The 20,000-nt window shown below is 40.3% G+C and overlaps 2 protein-coding genes across 2 annotated transcripts in view; one reads left to right on the top strand and one right to left on the bottom strand.

The window, feature by feature from the left end:
• The window catches only part of LOC138012241 (probable serine/threonine-protein kinase kinX), a 10,608-nt gene extending 8,645 nt beyond the window's left edge, over nt 1-1,963 (bottom strand). The window contains exon 1 of the mRNA XM_068859129.1: nt 1,858-1,963. Coding sequence (XP_068715230.1) covers nt 1,858-1,963 — 106 coding nt within the window. The remainder of the gene's footprint in view (nt 1-1,857) is intronic.
• A 6,230-nt stretch (nt 1,964-8,193) lies between these two features.
• Nucleotides 8,194-20,000, top strand: part of LOC137995708 (uncharacterized) — a 27,239-nt gene continuing 15,432 nt past the window's right edge. The window contains exons 1-8 of the mRNA XM_068841229.1: nt 8,194-8,550; nt 8,652-8,776; nt 10,689-10,754; nt 17,811-17,868; nt 17,995-18,072; nt 18,539-18,639; nt 19,158-19,254; nt 19,351-19,419. Of these exons, the coding sequence (XP_068697330.1) occupies nt 8,467-8,550; nt 8,652-8,776; nt 10,689-10,754; nt 17,811-17,868; nt 17,995-18,072; nt 18,539-18,639; nt 19,158-19,254; nt 19,351-19,419 (678 nt within the window). The 5' untranslated portion in view covers nt 8,194-8,466. The remainder of the gene's footprint in view (nt 8,551-8,651; nt 8,777-10,688; nt 10,755-17,810; nt 17,869-17,994; nt 18,073-18,538; nt 18,640-19,157; nt 19,255-19,350; nt 19,420-20,000) is intronic.

Consider the following 20,000-nt stretch of genomic DNA (forward strand, 5'->3'; position numbering starts at 1 on the left):
CCGAATAGGCTTTTCACCCGTGACCCTTGAGGGCAGCTATTGTTGGTTTTCCGTGATCGCTGGAAAGTGAATAAAGATCGTGGGGACCTGCGGGTCTAACAACATTGTTCGCGCCATACATCAAATTCAACGTGGCGGCAGAAAATCGTCGATTTCTGCATTGCTTAAGGCCTGCTTTTTTTTTTCCACTTGTTGCTGGTTGTTTTTTCACAAAGAAGACGACGGTAAATACAAAAATCCCATAAACGTAGCGAAATAGCGGGAAGAACTCGGAGATTATGATTTGCTGTCGGCAACGTAGTGCATCCTGGTATTTTAAGATTTTCGGCAACTATTAAAATTGCCGGCAATTTTTATTTTTTTAGCATTTTCTAGATTATTTTTTTACTTTTTTCGCGACGTTTATTAGCTTTCGAAAGAAAAGTAAACGAAATTCAAGTACTTTGTACTACTGTGTGGACCCCAGGAGCCTGGAGTGGGTCTTTTGGTGTTGCATGCCTCCATGAGGTCAGCAACTCTTTCATTGATGCAAATTAAAGCTGGGAAGAATGTTCAGACAAACTTAAGAAAAGTTCCCAATGTCAACTGTTGAATTTGATTTTTATCAACGAAATTTTGTGAGAGAAAGAAAAAGCGAATAAAACCTGCCCATACTGTGCACGATAAGAACCGCAAGGCAAAAATTCAAGTGCAAGCAATTAACAGAAAAGAATGGCAACTTTTCGGCAACTTTGGGAATAAAATAGAACCTTTTAGCAACTTTTAGACACTTTTATTGGAAACTTGTGGCCAAGCCTAGCGATCAGAATGATAATGAAAACCTTAACTCGATTATCACTGCTCTTTGTCAGATTGTCAAAGGTCCACCTTCAACCGACAGTCTTTTCGACCGTGTGTTTTTATTGTGAAAATTCGCATTGCCTATCACAGAGATCTGATTGGATGAATTTCAGCTTTGGCGGGATTTTCATATATGAAAATTGTTCCATGGCACGCAATGCCTGTACTTTTAAGACTTTTAACTACTGCCAGTTAGTCAAGCCAGGTCACGTGACGGTAACTAAAGGTATTTCTGGAGGTGACTAACTTAGCTCGCCGGTAAAGCTTTTTTGCCTGGAAGACTAGTCTTCTCGGTTATTCTCACTAAAACAGTCTCTTCTTAATAATTGCATTGTATAGCTTGTTGTATCTGAACTGAATATAAAAAAAAAGAAAACAAATACGGTATTGTTCGAATTGAAGCAACCTGCTCTGGATAAAAAAAAAGTGGGAAGACGAAGGGAATCTTCCAAAGATGATGCAGGAGAATATAGAAAGAGAAAGACTGTTGTAATTAAAGAAAGTGAATTTTGACTTTTCCACTGCCCTTTTCCCCAAATGAATAGAAACCTTTCAAACGAAAGCTATTATAACCGACTAATTCAGTGTGACAATTGAATCAACTGCGCCCAGCTTCTCTCTGTTTGGTTCAATTTCGCACACTGGCCAAGAATCCATTCTATCTAACGTCTGGTGTTACGAACAAAAATTCCTAAATTGGTTATTGATGAGGAAACTTACTGGCCCCTTGATTTAAAATTTCTGTCGTCACTCGGTACTATTGAATCGAAGAGCGCACAAATTAATTTGTTGCCGTTATTCAGTACGCCGTCATTTTACTTATGATACATTGGTGTGTCTCAAACTGATTCGCAATATTATAGTGACTTTCCCTCGTTACTTCCACGTATGAGGCAACTACGTTTATGATTTCTCAGCGGGAAAGGTCAGGAAAACGTTTGCTCTTCTGTGCACCGGCGCTGAACGAGGGCACGCGAACATTATTTAAAGGCACAATTAATTGATTAGAAAACCTACCTGGGACGTTACCGAGACATTTCCACCCTCCACGGGAATGATTTGGAACCATAAAATAAGGAAGCACAAGCGACTGCTTTTTAGAAACATCATACGCTCTGTTCATGTTTACAGAAAATCCGGTAATCCGGCTTCCTTTTGTTATTTCCTACATCCATAAAACCAATCTTCATTTGCCAAACATCAATTAAGCGATATCGCAGAAAATGACAAATCGATTGCACAATGACGAAGGGCATTCAGCCATTACTGGTGTCCCTTAATATTTGGAAGTGGCAATCTTGTGGAATCAGAGATCATAATTTCGACGTGAGGCATCGCACTGAAGCATCCTCGGGCATTTTAAATGGAAGCGCCGATGACAAAATTTACATTCCACTTAACCACAACAAAGGCTATTCTTTGTCTTGCTTTTAATAGGAACTCGGTAGGTGAAAAGAAGTGTAGATAAGTTTGCATAAACAAATTAGGCGGAAACAAACAATGGGAAACGGATTTGGCGAGATGAAAAGCTAGCGTAGTCATCAGAAATTGGTTTGTGCATTGAAGAAGTAGTTGTATACACAAACAAAAACTGGTTGGAATGAAAAAGGCTTTGCGAATAATAGTGTCCAAACGGTCTAAAAGTTTACCTATGCACTTGTTTTAACTATGATCAATTTAAAAATCGTGGATCAAATTACTCACTTGTTACTCCTTTTTTGTAACGATAATTTAAATTATAAATTTCTGAAGTTTCAGTAAAGTATTTTAGATTATTTCCTTGGAAACTCAGTCGAGGGGCAAAAGGTTTGATGTTATTTTATGACAGTAGTAGCTTTTTCGTTTACATAAAATAGAAAGACAAATATATCGTTTTATTGCTAAGTGCACGAAGTTTGTATTATTGATTTTTTTTTTTGGCCGTCCCTTCGCCTTTGAAGAGCTATTCGTTTTTATTATTTAGTTTTTTAAAACAGTAAATTTAAAGGGCACAGAAACGATGAATTCTAATTAGTCGGCGTAATTTATTCGGTGAAATTGGTTGCTTGAACTTGCTTAGAAATAACCACCTGGTCATCGTGTCAAAAATTCACTTTAAAACGTCAATTCCTGAGACACTGAAGTGATAGAAGAAAGTGAAATATTATTCATCATAAAGCCGCAAAGGCGTATACGCTTAGCATATTAAAATTTGATGTTTATTTCTTGGCCAGCGACCTCACTATGAGGTTTTTTTTCACTGTCAATTTGTCGGTGGTATGACACATAATAATAGCAACTTTACGACTGGAAAGGAAAGGAAAAGAACTTTGTTTAAGTGTCTATTCGTTCTGGCGCTGGAGCACTAATTTGGGACACTGTAAACTGAAATTAACAATAACGCAATTCAAGTCAAATGTTGGTTTTTGAGGAGAGGGGAAAACCGGAGAACCCGGAGAAAAACCTCTCGTTGCAGGGTAGAGAACCAACAAACTCAACCCACATATGACGCTGAGTCCGCTGGGAAATCGAATTAACTCGGTCAATATGTCCGCCGTTCCACAAATACAATGGAGTTGTACGCTCCTACTCAAGGGCTCCTGATATGGAAGACATTAGACAGCAATGGCCAGGTTGCTGACCACAGTGACCAGCGGTTTTCGTTAAAACAATGGTTTGCTGGGGGTGCTCAGTCTCGCGGCTCAGAAAACCTGGTTGTTGTCATTGTTAATTAAGGTTTTTCTCCTGATATGCCGTAATTCACACAATTGTAGTTAGAGTGGTTTTCAAATGAGTGTCGTAAAACCAAAACCAAAGTTATTACTTTGGCCAATCAAAAAGGACGGAAACAATCCAGTAAACCAATCAAAACTCAAAGTAATTACAAGTAGCCGACACAAAGCGAGGGAAACTGTGCACGCGCGAGCCACGATTGGTTTGGGTTTAACTTCTGATTGGTTGAAACAGTGGCGCGAGAACTTTGAACCAATCACTAAGTGAAGTAATGCAAAACCAAAGCAATTCGCTGATTACTTTCGACACTCAATTGAAAATCGCTCTATTGTCATCAAACGGTTTGGTACACTCTTGCTCAACATGATGTTCGGTTGGCTAAATGGAAAAACCTTAGTGATACATATGATTGATATTGGTACAAATGATTAATCGTTTACAAGTTCCCGGAGCCCGAGAAAATAGGCTTTTGGCACCCCGGCAGCCCGCGCCCCGGCTTTTCCCCGGCCCCGGCTTTTCCACCAAGCCACTTGCTCAAAGGTTTTTTGGCAAGACTGAGTCTCGGCGTTGTCTCGGCGTCTGCAGCGCTGTTGTTCATCAGCTGGTAGAACTGACAAAGTAGAGTCTCTTTCATAAATAATAGGAATTGGAAAGTTGATTGTTCAGCATTAGCAGGAAAACAACCAAAAAAAAAAAACAGAGTTATTGAACCTAAGATGAACTTACCTTCTCGCCAGCTTTGAGGTTAGTGACTTGACATCTGTGACGTGTGACGTCACTTTCTTTGCAAAATCACTTCCGCGTCGCTGTCCGTGTTGACAAAAACGTCTCGTGCTCGAGCTCCCTATTAATAGGGAGCTTAAGCAAGCGCGTTTTTGAGACGCCGACGGCGACCGGAAGAGAACATTTCGCGTCCCAGGACAGTGACGTCTCCCAGGTTATATTTATCATCTCTAATGGAGAAAAGATACTTAGTAATGTAAATGTGGTTGTGTGAAGACAAGTTGAAAGGGAAAACAGCTCACTTCCGGTTGCCGTCCGCGTCTCAAAAACGCCCTTGCTCAAGTTCCCTATTACTAGTGGTTGGTAACCTATCCACAGGCCAGACTTGACGTGACTAGCGTGGCATGAAGCACGAAATTTGAACAGACTAAACCCGATTTATGAATGACGTTATGGGCCGGAGGCATCATGCATCTGAACGACTTTGGGCAATGAATACGCACTAAAAGATTTAGATCAGCCAGACGCATGGTGCCCCGGTCTCTTGTCCGTGTTTATACCGGACGAATTAAATGACAATAAATTGCCCAAAGCCGTCCAGACTCCGGCACCCCGTGTTTTCCACAGACCCCGGCACCCCGCGCCCCGGCTTTTCCACCAAACCAGACGGAGTAAGTCTCTTTTGCAAAATATTTGTTTTCCTTGATATATCCTTTTGTATGTGCTTGGGGTTTTTCTCTGTGGTCTTAAATTTTAATGCACTGTCAATGCTAAGACAACGTTTCCAGAAAGACCATGTTAAATTTTGAAAAAGATTAATGAAGGTCAAATTTAATTTCTTCTTTGGAACGCTTCATTTTTATTTGTCATTTGCTTTCCTTTACAGAGATGTACCAAATGGGTTGGACACCGACAGATCTGATCTTTGTTTACTTTCAGAATCAAACATTCGATCGAAACTGGATTGAGCATTTCTAGTCGTGTTCTCTTCCAATAAAACAATAAGTTCATCCTCTGAAATCAATCTTTGATCGTAGCTCTGAAAAAGCATATCTCTTGTCTTTCTTAAAAAGGTCATGATTCAGTATGTAGATAGAAGACAGAATCAAAAACTGCTGTACAATTAAGTAGGGATGCCGTAAAATCACTTAAACGACAAGCTTAATGCAAACAAGTTTCAGACGCCGGTCTCGACCCAGTTTCACCTTGGCTGCTTGGCGTCCGGTGTTGGACCGGTGTTGCCAAAAAAAAAACCTCTCGTGCTTAAGCTCCCTATTCTTCACAGATCCATCCCGTCAAGGCAGAGAAGAGAGACCCTGGAAACCGTTGGGTTGATCCAAACGTCACGCAGCAGCTGTCTGTTTCACCGCTTTTTGTACTTTTGGTTTTTTTCGTTTTATGCATTTTTTTGTGATGTATGCAAATTTCTTTCTTAGTTGATGGTTAACTTTGTGCGGTCTGGAATCCTTATGCGATATAAGGCGAGATTGCTGTCATAATTTTGTTTGCGAACGGGACTTTGGGCGTGATGCCCAACGAGTTTCCCTTGGTCGGGCTAGTACTTGAACACGGAGTGATGGAATGCATAGAACAGTACAACGGTGGAATACTTAAACACGGAACGCCGGAATACTTAAACACGGAACCCCAGAATAATTAAAACGAAACGCTGGAATACTTAAACAAGGAACAGTTGTGAAATTTTTGACAATTGGAACACATGGTTTCTCCCCCCACAAGTGTTCGGGCCAAAAACGAAAGTGGAGATCGGAACTGCATGTCCTTCAGAGTTTTTCAGTGCCTAGATGTATACGTTCCGAAGACTTTGGGAAAGTCGTGAAGAAGGAGTTACATCACTTCTCTGATGCGAGCACAAAGGGCTATGGTCAATGCAGTTACTTTATTGTTGTAAAAATGGTTGCTGTTATTCATCGTGGTGAAGTACAATAATAATGTATTCTCGTTTGTCTCACGATGTGGTCACGATGCGGTCACTTGTGATGTAGATGGCGACGTTTCGACTGCATACTGCTAGTCTTCATCAGGCGATGATGTCGACTGGTTACGCGTCACCTTTTAAACACGATGCTCCGCTGTGATTGGTTGGTTTTCCGCAGCTTTTAATTAGGATCTGGGAACCTAGGATCTGGAAACGCTACGTTAACGACACTTTCACCATCCTGGATCGCGGAAACGTTGATAGCTTCTTACAGCATCTGAACAACCAGCAGCCTTCCATTCGCTTCACCATGGAGACAGAGAACGACTACAAACTCGCTTTCCTTGACACCGCAGTTTCAAGAGAACCGGACGGCCGCCTAACCACCAGCGTGTACAGGAAGCCTACGCACACTGATCAGTACTTAGCGTATGATTCCCCCCACCCGCAATCAGTAAACCGCGGTATTGTCAAGTATCTCTATGAGGGCGCCAAACGTATCGTAACAAAACCTTCTGCTATCTCCAAGGAGAAGAAAAACCTGTCTTCTGTTCTTGTCTCTAATGGTTACCCTCTTTCTTTCTTGCAGAAAATCACCAAGAAGCTGTGCTGAGCCCACGATCGAGTACAAGTCTACCGCGGTTTTACCGTATGTCAAAGGCCTATCCGAACAACTTCGCCGCTGCCTACAGCAACAAGGCATACGCGCTGTTTTCAAGTCGGAGACTACATTAAGATCACATCTAGTACGATCGAAAGACGGTGTCGAGCCGACAAAACAAGATGGCGTGGTTTACAGGATTCCCTGTGAATGCGGTTAAGTCTACATCGGCGAGACTGGAAGACCTATGCAAGATAGAATGAAAGAACATGAGCGAGACATCCGACTTGCCCGTACCCAGACCTCCGCCGTTTGAGAACACGCTAACAACACCGGACACAACCCGCTTTGGAACGAAGCAAAGTTTATTGATCGTGACCCTCATTGGTACACACGCAGGGTCAAAAAGGCGATAAAGACTTTACCCTAACAACATCAACAGGGATAGGGGAATAGAAATTCCGGAAGCATGAACGCCCACGATCAAGAAACACACTGAACAGGAGAACCCTACGACAGCGGACCCCGAAGGAACAACACGCCGAAACAGCGAGGATCAAAACGCACCACTCACAGCTGCTGAAAACCAACCAATCACAGCGGAGCATCGTGTTTAAAAGGTGACGCGTAACCAGTCGACATCATCGCCTGATGAAGACTAGCAGTATGCAGTCGAAACGTCGCCATCTACATCACAAGTGACCACATCGTGAGACAAACGAGAATACATTATTATTATTATTATTGTACTTCACCACGATGAATAACAGCAACCATTTTTACGACAATAAAGTAACTGCATTGACCATAGCCCTTTGCGCTCGCATCAGAGAAGTGATGTAACTCCTTCTTCACGACTTTCCCAAAGTCTTCGGAACGAAAACATCTAGGCACTGAAAAACTCTGAAGGACATGCAGTTCCGATCTTCACTTTCGTTTTTGGCCCGAACACTTGTGGGGGGAGAAACCATGTGTTCCAATTGTCAAAAATTTCACAACTGTTCCTTGTTTAAGTATTCCAGCGTTCCGTTGTAATTATTCTGGGGTTCCGTGTTAAAGTATTCCGGTGTTCCGTGTTTGAGTATTCCAGCGTTACGTGTTTAAGTATTCCGACGTTCCGTGTTTAAGTATTCCACCGTTCCTCCATTCAACCGTTCCGGCATTCCATCATTCCGGCACTCTGTGTTTAAGTACTAGCCCCTTGTTCGAACAATAGATTTCACAAGTAACTGTCAACCTTAGTTGATGGTTGTTTCTATTTTGAATATGCCTCGCGGGCGTCAATGGGCTTCTGTGTTTCAAGGGTCAATGATCACGTATTCTATTTTAGTTTTCACGTGCTGTATGGTGTGTTTTCTTATAAATGAAATGAAGAGTGTGCAGTAGTTTTACGTTTCTTTCGAGCGAACAAAAAGCAATGAATATGACAGCACTCTGTCCCTAAGCCATTGTATTTTGAAACAGGACACATTAGGAAAAAGTGGACTGAAATTGAACGGAAAATTATATAATATATAATATTTTAATTGGCACTAACTTTGTTTTGAAAATCCAAAGTGACCCTCAGGGAGTCACACCTTGGTCAAAACAACTCGAAACGTTTGCCGGGACATCGTGGGGTTTTCCTGTGGTAAAAGGCCGGCGAGCTAATATGTCGAAGAAAACACAATTTACTTGGGAAGAGCTTAGTTCTCTAAACAATGAACACAATGCACACGTTGCGATACGAGGAAAGGTATTCTTTTTCCAGATATTTTCCGCGCCTTGGCACGTTCTATCGTCGTGATTTCTTTCACCCATGCAGTAGCTGTGAACGTTTGATTTCTTTTTATCAAGGTATATGATGTTAGTAAATTCCTAAATCGTCATCCAGGCGGTAAGGATATGCTGCTTATGGGCGCAGGAAGAGATGCGACTGTCGTATTTGAGGCTTACCATTCTTTTAGCGACTGTGCCACGAAGTAAGTTAATTATTGTGCTTATAAGTTATGTAATCAGTTATATTTGTACATCTTTGTACATATAACTTGAATAAAAACATACATGCATGGGCAATGAAGTTGTAGTGCAATCAAGCACTCGTTTTTTGAAGTTAGATTTAACGTACACATTCAATTTTTGTTTGAGGGGTTAGGATGAACCCATGACCATGTCTAATAGCCCACTTTCAATTTATTAAAATTCAGTCCTAAACAAAAGGCATTATCTTGAGGCTCTGGGGAATAAACTCATACAAATCCTTATATTTATTCCCCAGAACCTTGAGTTGATACCTTGTGTTTAGGACTGAATTTTAATATCGAAATTGTTCTTTATTCTTAAGTAGGTATTAAATTGCCCCATCTCCGGCATGACCATTCTGGGGGTGGGGGGTAGGGGGTAGGGGGTGAGGGGTAAGGGGTGAAGGGTACCATAGCTGAAAAAACCCAAACCTGGACAAAAATGCTAACCTTAGGCCTAGTCATTACCTAAAAAAGCATAGTGTTTAGGCCTAAGGTTAGCATTTTTGTAAAGGTTTGAGTTGTTTCAACTATAGTACCCTTCAACGCCTAAACCCACCCCCAGAATAGGCATGCTGCCTAGCTCAAGTTATTGTCATGACAACCGCACCTACCTTACTTTACCCAAGTAGCACTTGATCATTGCCAAATTGTAGTTTTGTTCACAGAAATTAGCACTCAATTGTGTTTAATTTGCACATAAATAGCTTGGGAATTAGAGCCTCGCACAACTCCTTAGTGACAGGAAAAAGTGATTTACCAATGAAAAATTTCAGCAAGATAATAGATTAATAGTAATCGATTGATTCATCTTTTTTAAGCTTTAACTCAGGATTTCACACAAAAAGTTAAGTTGTCTATATTAAACTTTACTTGTGAAATCAAAGGCAAAGGTCATGGTAATAAATTTAGTAATATTTGCAAGAAGATAATAATATGTTATTACAACAAATTATTGTCCACTTTAATTCTCAGTAAAGATTCCCAAGGTGACTGTCAAAAAGCCCATTAGTAAAAAGGTCTGTAACATGTTCACAAGAGCAACTAATATATAAACCTGAAGAGGACTGGGTGGTGTAAATAGAGGATATAACATGGGCGCGCGGGGATACAAATTTTATCTTCGAGTGCTGAAAGTATCTCTCACGAGTGAGCGAAGCGAACGAGTGAGAGATACTTTCAGCACAAGAAGATAAAATTCGTATCCCCAAGCAGTCAAGTAATGTTCTGTTTATTATATAGATATTGATGAAATGTCCAGATTTAAAACAACTTGTTATTTTCATTTTCGAAATGATGAAAAAGTGGTCACCAACCCCTAAAACACGCATGTTGTGTGACATGAAACAAGATATGAAAGTTATGAAAAGCAAATCATGATAATGTAAAATTTTGCAATAAAAATGTTAATGTAGTAGAGAGGCATTATACTGAAGCTCAAAAGTATCTTACAATGAAGACAAAGCTTGCATTTTATTGGTTAATCGTGTTTGTTACCATGATGACACCTATATCCTCACATGTGAAAGATAAAAATGATATGTTCACTGTGCACGGTGAAGATTTGATTTTTTAGTAAAAGGAGAAATCCTGGTATTTCATCATTATCTATATAATAACAAGTTTTTGTGTGATGGGAGAGTGGCATTTATTCGATCTTTTGAAGAAATAACAATTATTGGCCTTTCGAGTGTCAATGTTAATGTTTGGTTGTTTTGCTCCTAACTTCTTCTTTGTGTGAGGACTGTTACCATTCTTAAACACATTTAGTTCTTTTTACAACTACTCTCTAAACTATTACATCTGTCACATTAAGAATACTCTCACGGTGATTTAACAAATTATTCTGAGTTTCTTGTTTTGCTCTGACCAGAGTGCTGGAAAAGTACTGTGTTGGAGACCTGATTTCTGATGAGTTTCCCACTTTTCCGGAACTTGGGTGAGTACTGTTATTTCTTGTGGAATTGGGAATTTGCAGTGCATCAGTGCACTGATTTTATAATTATTGGTATGATTTATCTTTTTACTTATGATTTTACAACTTGAATTTCCCTGAGAGGGTTTGAGAATTTGTGTTTCACCAACAATGGCATTCATTAATTATCACCTATTAAATGTTCTTTAAGGCTTATCCTGAGAGTATCTCCTTCTTCAGGGTTCTCAGTAGAACCTGTAACCTGTAACACCTGTCACATGTCACATGTTACAGCTGTGAAAGCTCCTTGATCAGTAAATCAGTTAGTCAATCAATATTTCAAGTAAAAGAACAACTTTTTGAGCGAATAAATGCGTTAAGTATTAATTATAACTATTTTTATAGTTAGTTGCTTTAATTTGCAATTTCCCTTGTCGCGTAGCCTGTCCACAGAACAACTCAATAGTCACTGTACCGGTATATTAATTAAACATTAAAGACGCACCATAAAAGGCGTGCTGCCTTAGGCACATGCAAATGATTTATCACTCAACTGTGGATGCAACCGGGCTCTGTGATAATTTGTGCAATTAAAAAGCCCCTTATGGCAATGTGTCTGTAATAATTATGTCATAGAATGTTTAATATCTGTCTTTGTTTTTTAAATCCCAGTCCATTTTTGTTGTGCTAGAAATATATATCTTTTAGGGCTTCTGTCTCGATCACTCTGTTTTGCTGTCTTTTGATCACAACCTTGGATAATTAATCAGAATTTGAATGAATTCTGTTAAGTTCTTTAATCAAAAGATCAACTGAAGTATTACATTTTACAGCTGCCATAGATCACATGTTCTATACATCATATGTTACACATACATCAAGATATCCGATAATGTAGAACTGACATACATTAGTCACGTAACATCCCCCTTTCTTTGGAATGAAAACAACAAGAAATAAAAAAAATGAAAAATGAAAAAAAATTAAGAAATAAAATAAATCAACACGGGAATCATCATATTCCTCCAATCAATGTTCAATGATTAGTGTATCAATGTCTTTAGCAATAATCAATCATAATGTCCATGTCAGATCCGGTCTCCATTAACCAACGAACAATAGATAAAAGAAAAAAAAAAGTCCCTAGAATCCTAGCGAGCATAGTCTTTAAGATAAGCCGGTTCCTTGATGGTTCTTTTGGGTCGTTGTTGGACAATAACAGCAGCAGGTGTAGTCCGCTGTTCTTTCGGTTGATGGCTGGTTCCAGGTGTCGGTTTGTTGGGGCTTGCAGCTAGGGTCTGATTCTGGTCCTTGTTCTGAGTCGTTTCCGGGTTACCCTTACGATCTTGTGCTGATGACTTTGGTGGGATGGTCTGTGTTTGTTTTAGGTCAACTCGGTTGTGACAGTAAGCTTCATTGGTGGACACTACCTCATAAGATCTTTCATCATATCGCTTGGTCACTGTTGCTTTTTCCCACTCTTTCCGTTCAAGTCTAAATGGTCTCATTCTTACCACATCCCCTTCTTCCAAGGGGGAAAGGTCTCGGGTGCCCTTGTTGTAGTATTTGGCTTGTCGTGCTTGTCTTTCCCGAGTCTCCTTCTTAACTGCTTCAGCACGCACAGACTGTACATGTGGTCTTAATAAAGCTTTGGTTGTAGGGAGTTGCGTTTTACAACGTCGACCTAACAACCACTGGGCTGGACTGGTACCCATTGATTCAGTGGGGCTGTTCCTTAGTGCTAGGACTGCAAGGTAGATGTCTCCTTTGGTTTCTTTCGTCTTGCGGAGGAGTCGCTTTGTATCTTTGACAGCTGCTTCCGCTTTGCCATTCGTCTGTTGGTGTCCAGGACTCCCCGTGCGGTGCTCGAAACCCCATTCGCTTGCAAAACTGGCAAATTTCTCGCAGGCAAATTGTGGACCATTGTCACTGATTACAATGTCTGGGATTCCTTGCCTTGCAAAATGGCACTTCAACTTCTTTATGACAGTGCTTGCTTTCCTGTCCGGTAAGTTGTCTATTTCCCAAAAGTTTGAGAAATAATCAACAATGATTAGGTATTCTTTGCCATCTATGGTATACAGGTCTGTACCAAATTATCTTCTCCCACGGGCGTTCTGCAACTTCGTGGCTCATCAAGCTTAAGGTCTCTCTCTGTTGCTTCACCTCATATTTGCTACACATCTCACACTGGGCAATGTGCTTCTTCAGTTCTGCAGTCATGCCGACAACAACCATTCACGCCTATGTGAGAGTAATGAATGCGCTCCTTCATCTTTGGTCTCATCAGTTTTGGGATGAGGAGTCGCTCGCCTTTAAAGACAAGACCATCAGAGACACTCATTTCATCCCTGAAGCTGAAGTAAGGGGCCAGTACAGCTGGGAGCTGCTGCTTCTCTTCCAGTCAACCAGTATGGATTACCTCTTTCAGCTGTTGCAAGGCTTCATCATCACGGGTGCTGGCTGTCATCTCCTCGAGTCTCTCTTCAGTCATCGGTAGTAGCTTAACAGCATTCACACGTTCAAACTCTCCTTGGGTGTTCAGGGTGGTAGGTAGAAATGCTTGGCTTAGGGTGTCGGAAAGGTACATTTGTGGACCAGTTTTGTAGATGATCGTGACGTCATATTTCTGGATTTTCAATAGCATTCCTTGAAGTCTCTTGGGTGCTGCTCGGAGTGGTTTCTTGGAGATCGCTGCTAAAGGCTTGTGGTCACTCTGGACTGTTACGACCATACACATACTGGTCAAATTTCTGGAGTGCAAAGACTACTGCCAGCATCTCTTTCTCAATCTGGGCATATCGGGTCTCTGGGTCTGTAAGTGCGGGGCTGGCAAATGCCACGGGTTGCCCATTTTGCATTAGGGCAGCCCCAAGACCCTTGTCACTTGCGTCACACTGAACAGTGAGCTCTTCTAGCATTTCAGCAAGGGTGCCTGTGTCACAAGCTTCTTGACCTTCTCAAAGGCTTCGTCATACTCATGTTGCGTCATGCCTCTTTGTGTGTTAATTGCTGTATGGGCTCCAGCACTTCTGCTAGCCGAGGCAAGAACTTGGCAAGATAGTTAACAAAACCACAGAATCGTCTCACAGCTTTCACATTGCTGGGCTTGGGCATGTTGCAAACTGCTTCAATTTTCTCTGAATCAGGTTTGATACCATCTGCTGTGACCAGATGTCCCATGTAGGGGACCTCCTTGCATAGCAGCTTTAGCTTCTTTTTATTCAGCTTCACCCTCTTTCTCTGCACTGCTGCAGGAACTGCTGTAACTTCCTGTTGTGGTCAGCTGTTGCCTCCTCCACGGTATCTCCTACCCCATAAATAACTATGTCGTCATGAACTGTCAACAAACCATCAAGTCGATCAAGTGCCTGGTTCAGCCTCTTTTGGAACATTTCACTGGCTACACTGACTCCAAATGGAAGTCGTCTCCATCGGTACCTCCCGTAGGATGCATCAAAGGTTGTCAGCTTGCTCAACTGGTTGTCAAGCTGTACGTGCCAGTAGCCATTTCTTGCATCCACTTTAGTAAAGACTTTTGCTCGTGAGAGGTTTGGAAGTACATTGTCAATGACAGGAAGGGTGTATCTCTCTCTCTTGAGTGCTTTGTTTAGTTGTTGTGGGTCCAAACAAAGTCTCAAATCCACAGACTCCTTCATTGCGATAACTAGGTTGCTCACCCAGTCAGTGGGTTCATCAACAGGCATCAGTACTCCGATGTCTCTCAGTCTCTCAAGCTCCGCTTTGAGCTTTGGCTTAATGGCAAATGGTACACGCCGTGACGGGGCAATATTTGGCGGCACGGCTGGGTCAACATCGAGGTGCTGCTTTCCTTCGAGTGTCCCCAGTTCTCCTTCAAATACATCATTGTACTCTTCTATTATCTCATGGGCTGTCAGAGTCTTCTTACTTTCTGTTTTTGTTGCGGCCACCCTTTCAAAGTTTTCCTCATGCACTTCTATGAGCCCCATTTGCTGTATCACCTTTGCTCCTAGCAATGGAGTTAAATTGTCCTTAACAGCAATGAACTCGACGGAGTACTTTCTGCGGTTTTTCGGATTACGTAGAGTCACGCGACAGGTCCCTTTTGGTTTGAGTTCGGTTTTGTTCCACATCTGTAACACTCGTTTTGTGGGTTGAACATCCTCCTTGTTGACATATTTGATCGGTAAAACATTCACAGTGGCACCACAGTTGAGATGAAACTTTACGGGTTTCTCGTTAATAAGCATCTGTGCGTAGATTTCACGCTTCGTGACGCTGCTGACAGTTCCTGTCATTTCCGGCTTTGTGGTCAAACAATAGAGGAATTCTTTCTTGCTTGTTTCATCCTCTTCGGGGGCGTGGGTTCGAATCCCACCGCTGCCACCATGTTAAGTTCTTTAATCAAAAGATCAACTGATTAGTATTACATTTTACAGCCGTAGATCACATGTTCCATGGGCATACATCAAGATATCCGATAATGTAGAACTGACATACATTAGTCACGTAACAAATTCAAACAAAAGTAGCTCATGAAGTTACCCCGTTTATAGTTTGTCCTCATGTTTAAGCACTTCTGTCGCAATGCAAAACACAGCTGCCATATTGAATTCGAAACATTTTAGCCCAGGCCACTACTCACAGATGTGGAGTTCCAAACAATTGACCACAAATGCCACACCAACCAGAGATTTCTCAAAGTAGAGCAAAATAATAAAAATAATAATAATAACAATAATAATAATGATAATAATAATAATAATAATAATAATGATAATAATAATAATAATAATAATAATAATAATAACTTTATTTAAGTGTCAATCTTCTAGCTAGCCTACAATAGCCTACTAATCGGGGGCACTATCCTATTTAAGACATACAATGATCTTTAAAATTAGAATAATAAAATCCTTAGGTTACAATAACTATATACAATAATGAAATAAATTTGAAGTAATTAATTTTAACTTAATTGAATTCTATATCTATAATTCTAGAAACTGCACGTGGGGCAGTTTGCCATTTAATAAGAGTCATTCTCCACCACCAAGTTAGCGGGGCGTATGGAAAACCCGTAAATCCAGAACCCGGAAACGGAAACGGAAATAGGAATAAGAACAAGAAAGGTCGATGATATCCAGTTGTTTTATTTCAGCTAAAAGAGTTGAATGTTATATCACATACTTAAAACTGCAAAATTGATTTTTACGGATATTGTTGTGACAACAAAGTTCGTACCACTGGTGTCACTCCTTTTTTGAACGGCTTGAGTTATGAGAATGATTGACATTGAGACTCCTCCTTGTCCCTTGGTGGCGTGGGAGCGAATTTGCTATTGAAGCCATGGATGAAAGGAGTCCACAAAAGAAAATTAAAGTAAAAGACAAAAGAATTCTGAATCACCTTATTTATTGAAATAAAATATTAAGGTAAGCAACTACGAACCTCGCCTTCCAGATCTTGCCCGCACTGGAGATCAAGAAGAAACATGGGGAAAGGGAGAACTGCGGGAGAACGAGGAGGGTGCGAGTGAAAGGACCCCCTAATTGATGTGCACACATACATGTAAGGCAGCTGACAAATCCCTAACTGCCAAATGGCATCGAAATCAAAAACATTCACAGGAAAATGCGCTACGCAGGAATGTGGTTTACCGCGCCATTATTCCAAAAAATCTCACAGCGGAGAGAAGTGTGAAACCAAAACACCGTCGCCCAAAAAAGGAGCAATCTTTCAACGACTTGTGACGAGTTTGTGAAACGAGTTTACTGGCGGAATATGTCTCAACAAAATCGTGTGTGAATTTGTTCAGACCATCGCTGAAAAAGAAATCGTTTGCCTGAACGACTAACAAAATAATGTGGCTGGAATCCGTTAAAAAAAAAATCGAAAATTCTTCACAACTTGTTTGCAACGTGTGTGTAAGAAAAATAAAAAACTTGCATAATCTCGAGTTTCTATCCAAATGTTTTGAATCAGATCAAAAAGACAAAGTTGGCGGCCCTTTTTAAGTTTGTTTAGGTGAGAGCTCAAAAACAAACTGACGTTGAATTCAACTGCAATAGGTTGGTGTTGATTGACACAAATTTAATTTTAGCTAGCCAATCACGATTTTTACGATTAGAATCTGAGCATAAAAAGATTGAAAAGCGATAGGGTCCTCCCCTTTTCCCATGCTTGCCACGCAGGTTAATTAAAGCTCACCTTTCCTGTGAGAAGGCGGAAAGGCGAGGTTACTCCTAACATTTTATTCCAATAAATAAGGTGAATTTCCTTTGTCTTTTGTGGACTCTTTTCATCCATGGCTTCAGTACCAACTTCGCTCCCACGCCACCAAGCGACAAGGAGAAGCCTCAATGTTAATCATTCTCATAACTTGAGCCGTTTAAAACAAGAGTGACGCCGGCCAATGGTACAAACTTTGTAGTCACAACAATATCCTTAAAAAGCAATTTTGCAGTTTAAAGTGTGTAATGTAACATTCAACTTTTTTAGCTAAAATAAAACAACTGGATATCATCAACCTTTATTTTTCTCATTCGGGTTCCGGTTCCAGATCTGGATCCGGTTCCGAATTCTAGATTTCCGGGTTTTCCATACACCCAGTTAGCGAGATCTCTTTTTCTAATATTGGCCACGAAGGCCATTAACGTCTGTCTATCTTAGTCTCCTTGGCCTGGTTGTTCGAAAGCCGATTAGCTTAATCCAGGATTAGCGTAAACTCTTGTTTCAAGTTTTTAACTTTTTGGTGAAAGTTTCTTTTGCTTAATTTTGTTTTTCAAGATTGACTTCTTCTAATGTAAAGTTTTGCCGAATATCAGCGTTGAACAGCATTTAGGAGTACACATTTCCGAACCTCTTGTTGAAAGAATTCTTGGGGGACCAATTGCCCCCAAACCCCCCTAGAAAAAAAAAAAACATTTGATTTTATCTGTATCTGCTCTAATTTCAAGACGTTTCATGATTTGATTGACAGTCTCCACAAGAAGTAGAACACTTTGTGCTCAGAAAAAAAGCTTGAGACTTCAGTAAAGTGATTATATATCATTCTCATTACCTTGTTGTTAATAAATAGCTTAAACTTTTTGTCAGGTTGTTCTTCCAAACAGTGCGAGACAGAGTCAAAAAATACTTCAAAGAAACCAATCAGGTAACAAAATCTTCCATATCTGAAGACAGATCCATTCATTTTCTACACAAATTCCCAAGAGCTAACTAGTTTGGACTTGAGAATGGTCAGACATTTTTCATTGTTGTATGAATTGCTGTTTAACAGGACCCCAAGTACTCCTTGTGGATGTGGTTTCGCTACATAGCAATACCAACTGTCCTGCTCCTAATGTGGAGTGCGCAGGTTTGTGATTCAAGTTTAAAGTTGCTATGTCTCGCAAAATGATGTTATTTCATGACACCCAAAATGCTCATAAAGTAGAATAAAACATTGCAATAACCACTTAAAACTGTTGAACAACACAAAAGAAATACAGTAAAAGGAAAGAAAAGTATGGATGGACACAAATGGACAAGATTGAAACAGATTGCATTTTTCAAGTTTATGGCAAATCGCCTGGATGAAGGTAGTTTTTGCTCAGAATCATCTTGTTTGTGGTTTAACGATAATCAATTAGCAGTAAAGGAATTCCGCATTACCGTTTTCGAATTTTACACTTGTGAGTAACTAAAGATTTCCCTTAAACACCGCCAAATAACCTGACATACCCCCTTTAAGGAGCAAAATCTTACCATCCCCAACCCCCTTGTATTTAAAGTCTCACCATAGTGCATTATCCTGGGCAATAATCTGCAGTGATTCTCTTTAGGTATTTTGGTTGTCCCATAGCATTCTCTTGTCTTGTGTTGCTGCTGCTATCATGGGTTGGATGTGTGCTTTGATTGGATTGGTCAATAACCACGACTCCAGGTAGTTTTACCTTCAAAGTCATCTGTGTTATTTAAAATGCCTTGACATTGACAATAAAAAATTACAAGAATTGTCTGGTTAAAAAGAAACTTGTGTTAATACCACAGTGCATGACGTAAGGAAAAGTCATCTTACAGTGTAAGGCTAAAAGTGCAATTAATCTAATATGCAATGAATTCCCGTCACAATTATTATTATGTAGGTACATGTTGTTGTAATTGTCATTTTAAGTTTACTGTAACACATTGACTCTACAGCCACCAGTTTGCCTTTTACTGTAGTTCTCAACTATAAAAGTGTCCATGCTAGATGCCTTTTGTCTTGCCTATGACTCAACCGTCCAAGTGGACAATGTCACAAAATTAATATATTATAAATAAAATTGTGGCTGATTTATCTGGCCTGTGAGGGAAAGCAAGGCCAGGTCACAAAGAAACCAACATAAGCTACAGCTGTATCTATTAATTTAGTGTCTCAGTTGCAGAGAGATAAGTGACACTAGCTTTTGTATTTTTAAGCCATTGTTCTGTTACCCATCATCCCACACTATGGAGAGTTGTGGGACATGTTCATGACTTCCTTAATGGTGCATCATTTTATGTGTGGATTTATCAGGTTAGTATCTTAAAGATATCACCTACCACATGTGTTTTGTAATCAAGTCAAATATTATACGCTCAACAAAGTCATCCCTTTGTTCTAAACATGCAGCATACCCTTGGTCATCATCCGTATACCAACATTGATGGTTTGGATCCAGATATTGTTACAACGGAGGAAGTAAGTAACTTGTTATCCTAAATTTTTTAAACAATATTTGAAATGTTAACATCCTCAACAGGCTCTTTTGCGAATGTAAACCTGAAGGTTCTTTCAATTATGAATACGGTAGTTGGTTTTTAGACAAATTGACCAGTAAAACCATTGATGAGTAAAATCGTTGGACAGAGTAAATTCTTGAAGCGTCGCTCTCAGGGCTGAAAGGGTTACTACATGAAACAGAGGACAGCTGGGGGAGACAGAAATTGCAGCCAAGGGGGTTGCAGCCAAGACTAGAGATAAGGAGAATTCCTCGTCCCTCTCAAATCCAAAATGGCAACTTGGCGAAGTACTGCCGTTGAGTTTGGCAACTTTCATTGGCAAAGAAGATGGCAGCATTTCAGGCTACGCAATGACTTGAAAGTGAAAACGTACCAGTAATTATTATTATTGAAATGGGGCGGGGTGGGGGATTTTCATCAAACATAGTAACATGTGTGTGGTTTTCATAGGTGGGTGTGACTTACGCACATGTTCATGTAATTTGACTGACACTACGAAAACTCACTTGACATTAGCTACATTAAACTTGAGTGACATGA

Source organism: Montipora foliosa, chromosome 1, assembly GCF_036669935.1.
Source record: "Montipora foliosa isolate CH-2021 chromosome 1, ASM3666993v2, whole genome shotgun sequence".
In the NCBI taxonomy this organism is placed as follows: Eukaryota; Metazoa; Cnidaria; class Anthozoa; order Scleractinia; family Acroporidae; genus Montipora; species Montipora foliosa.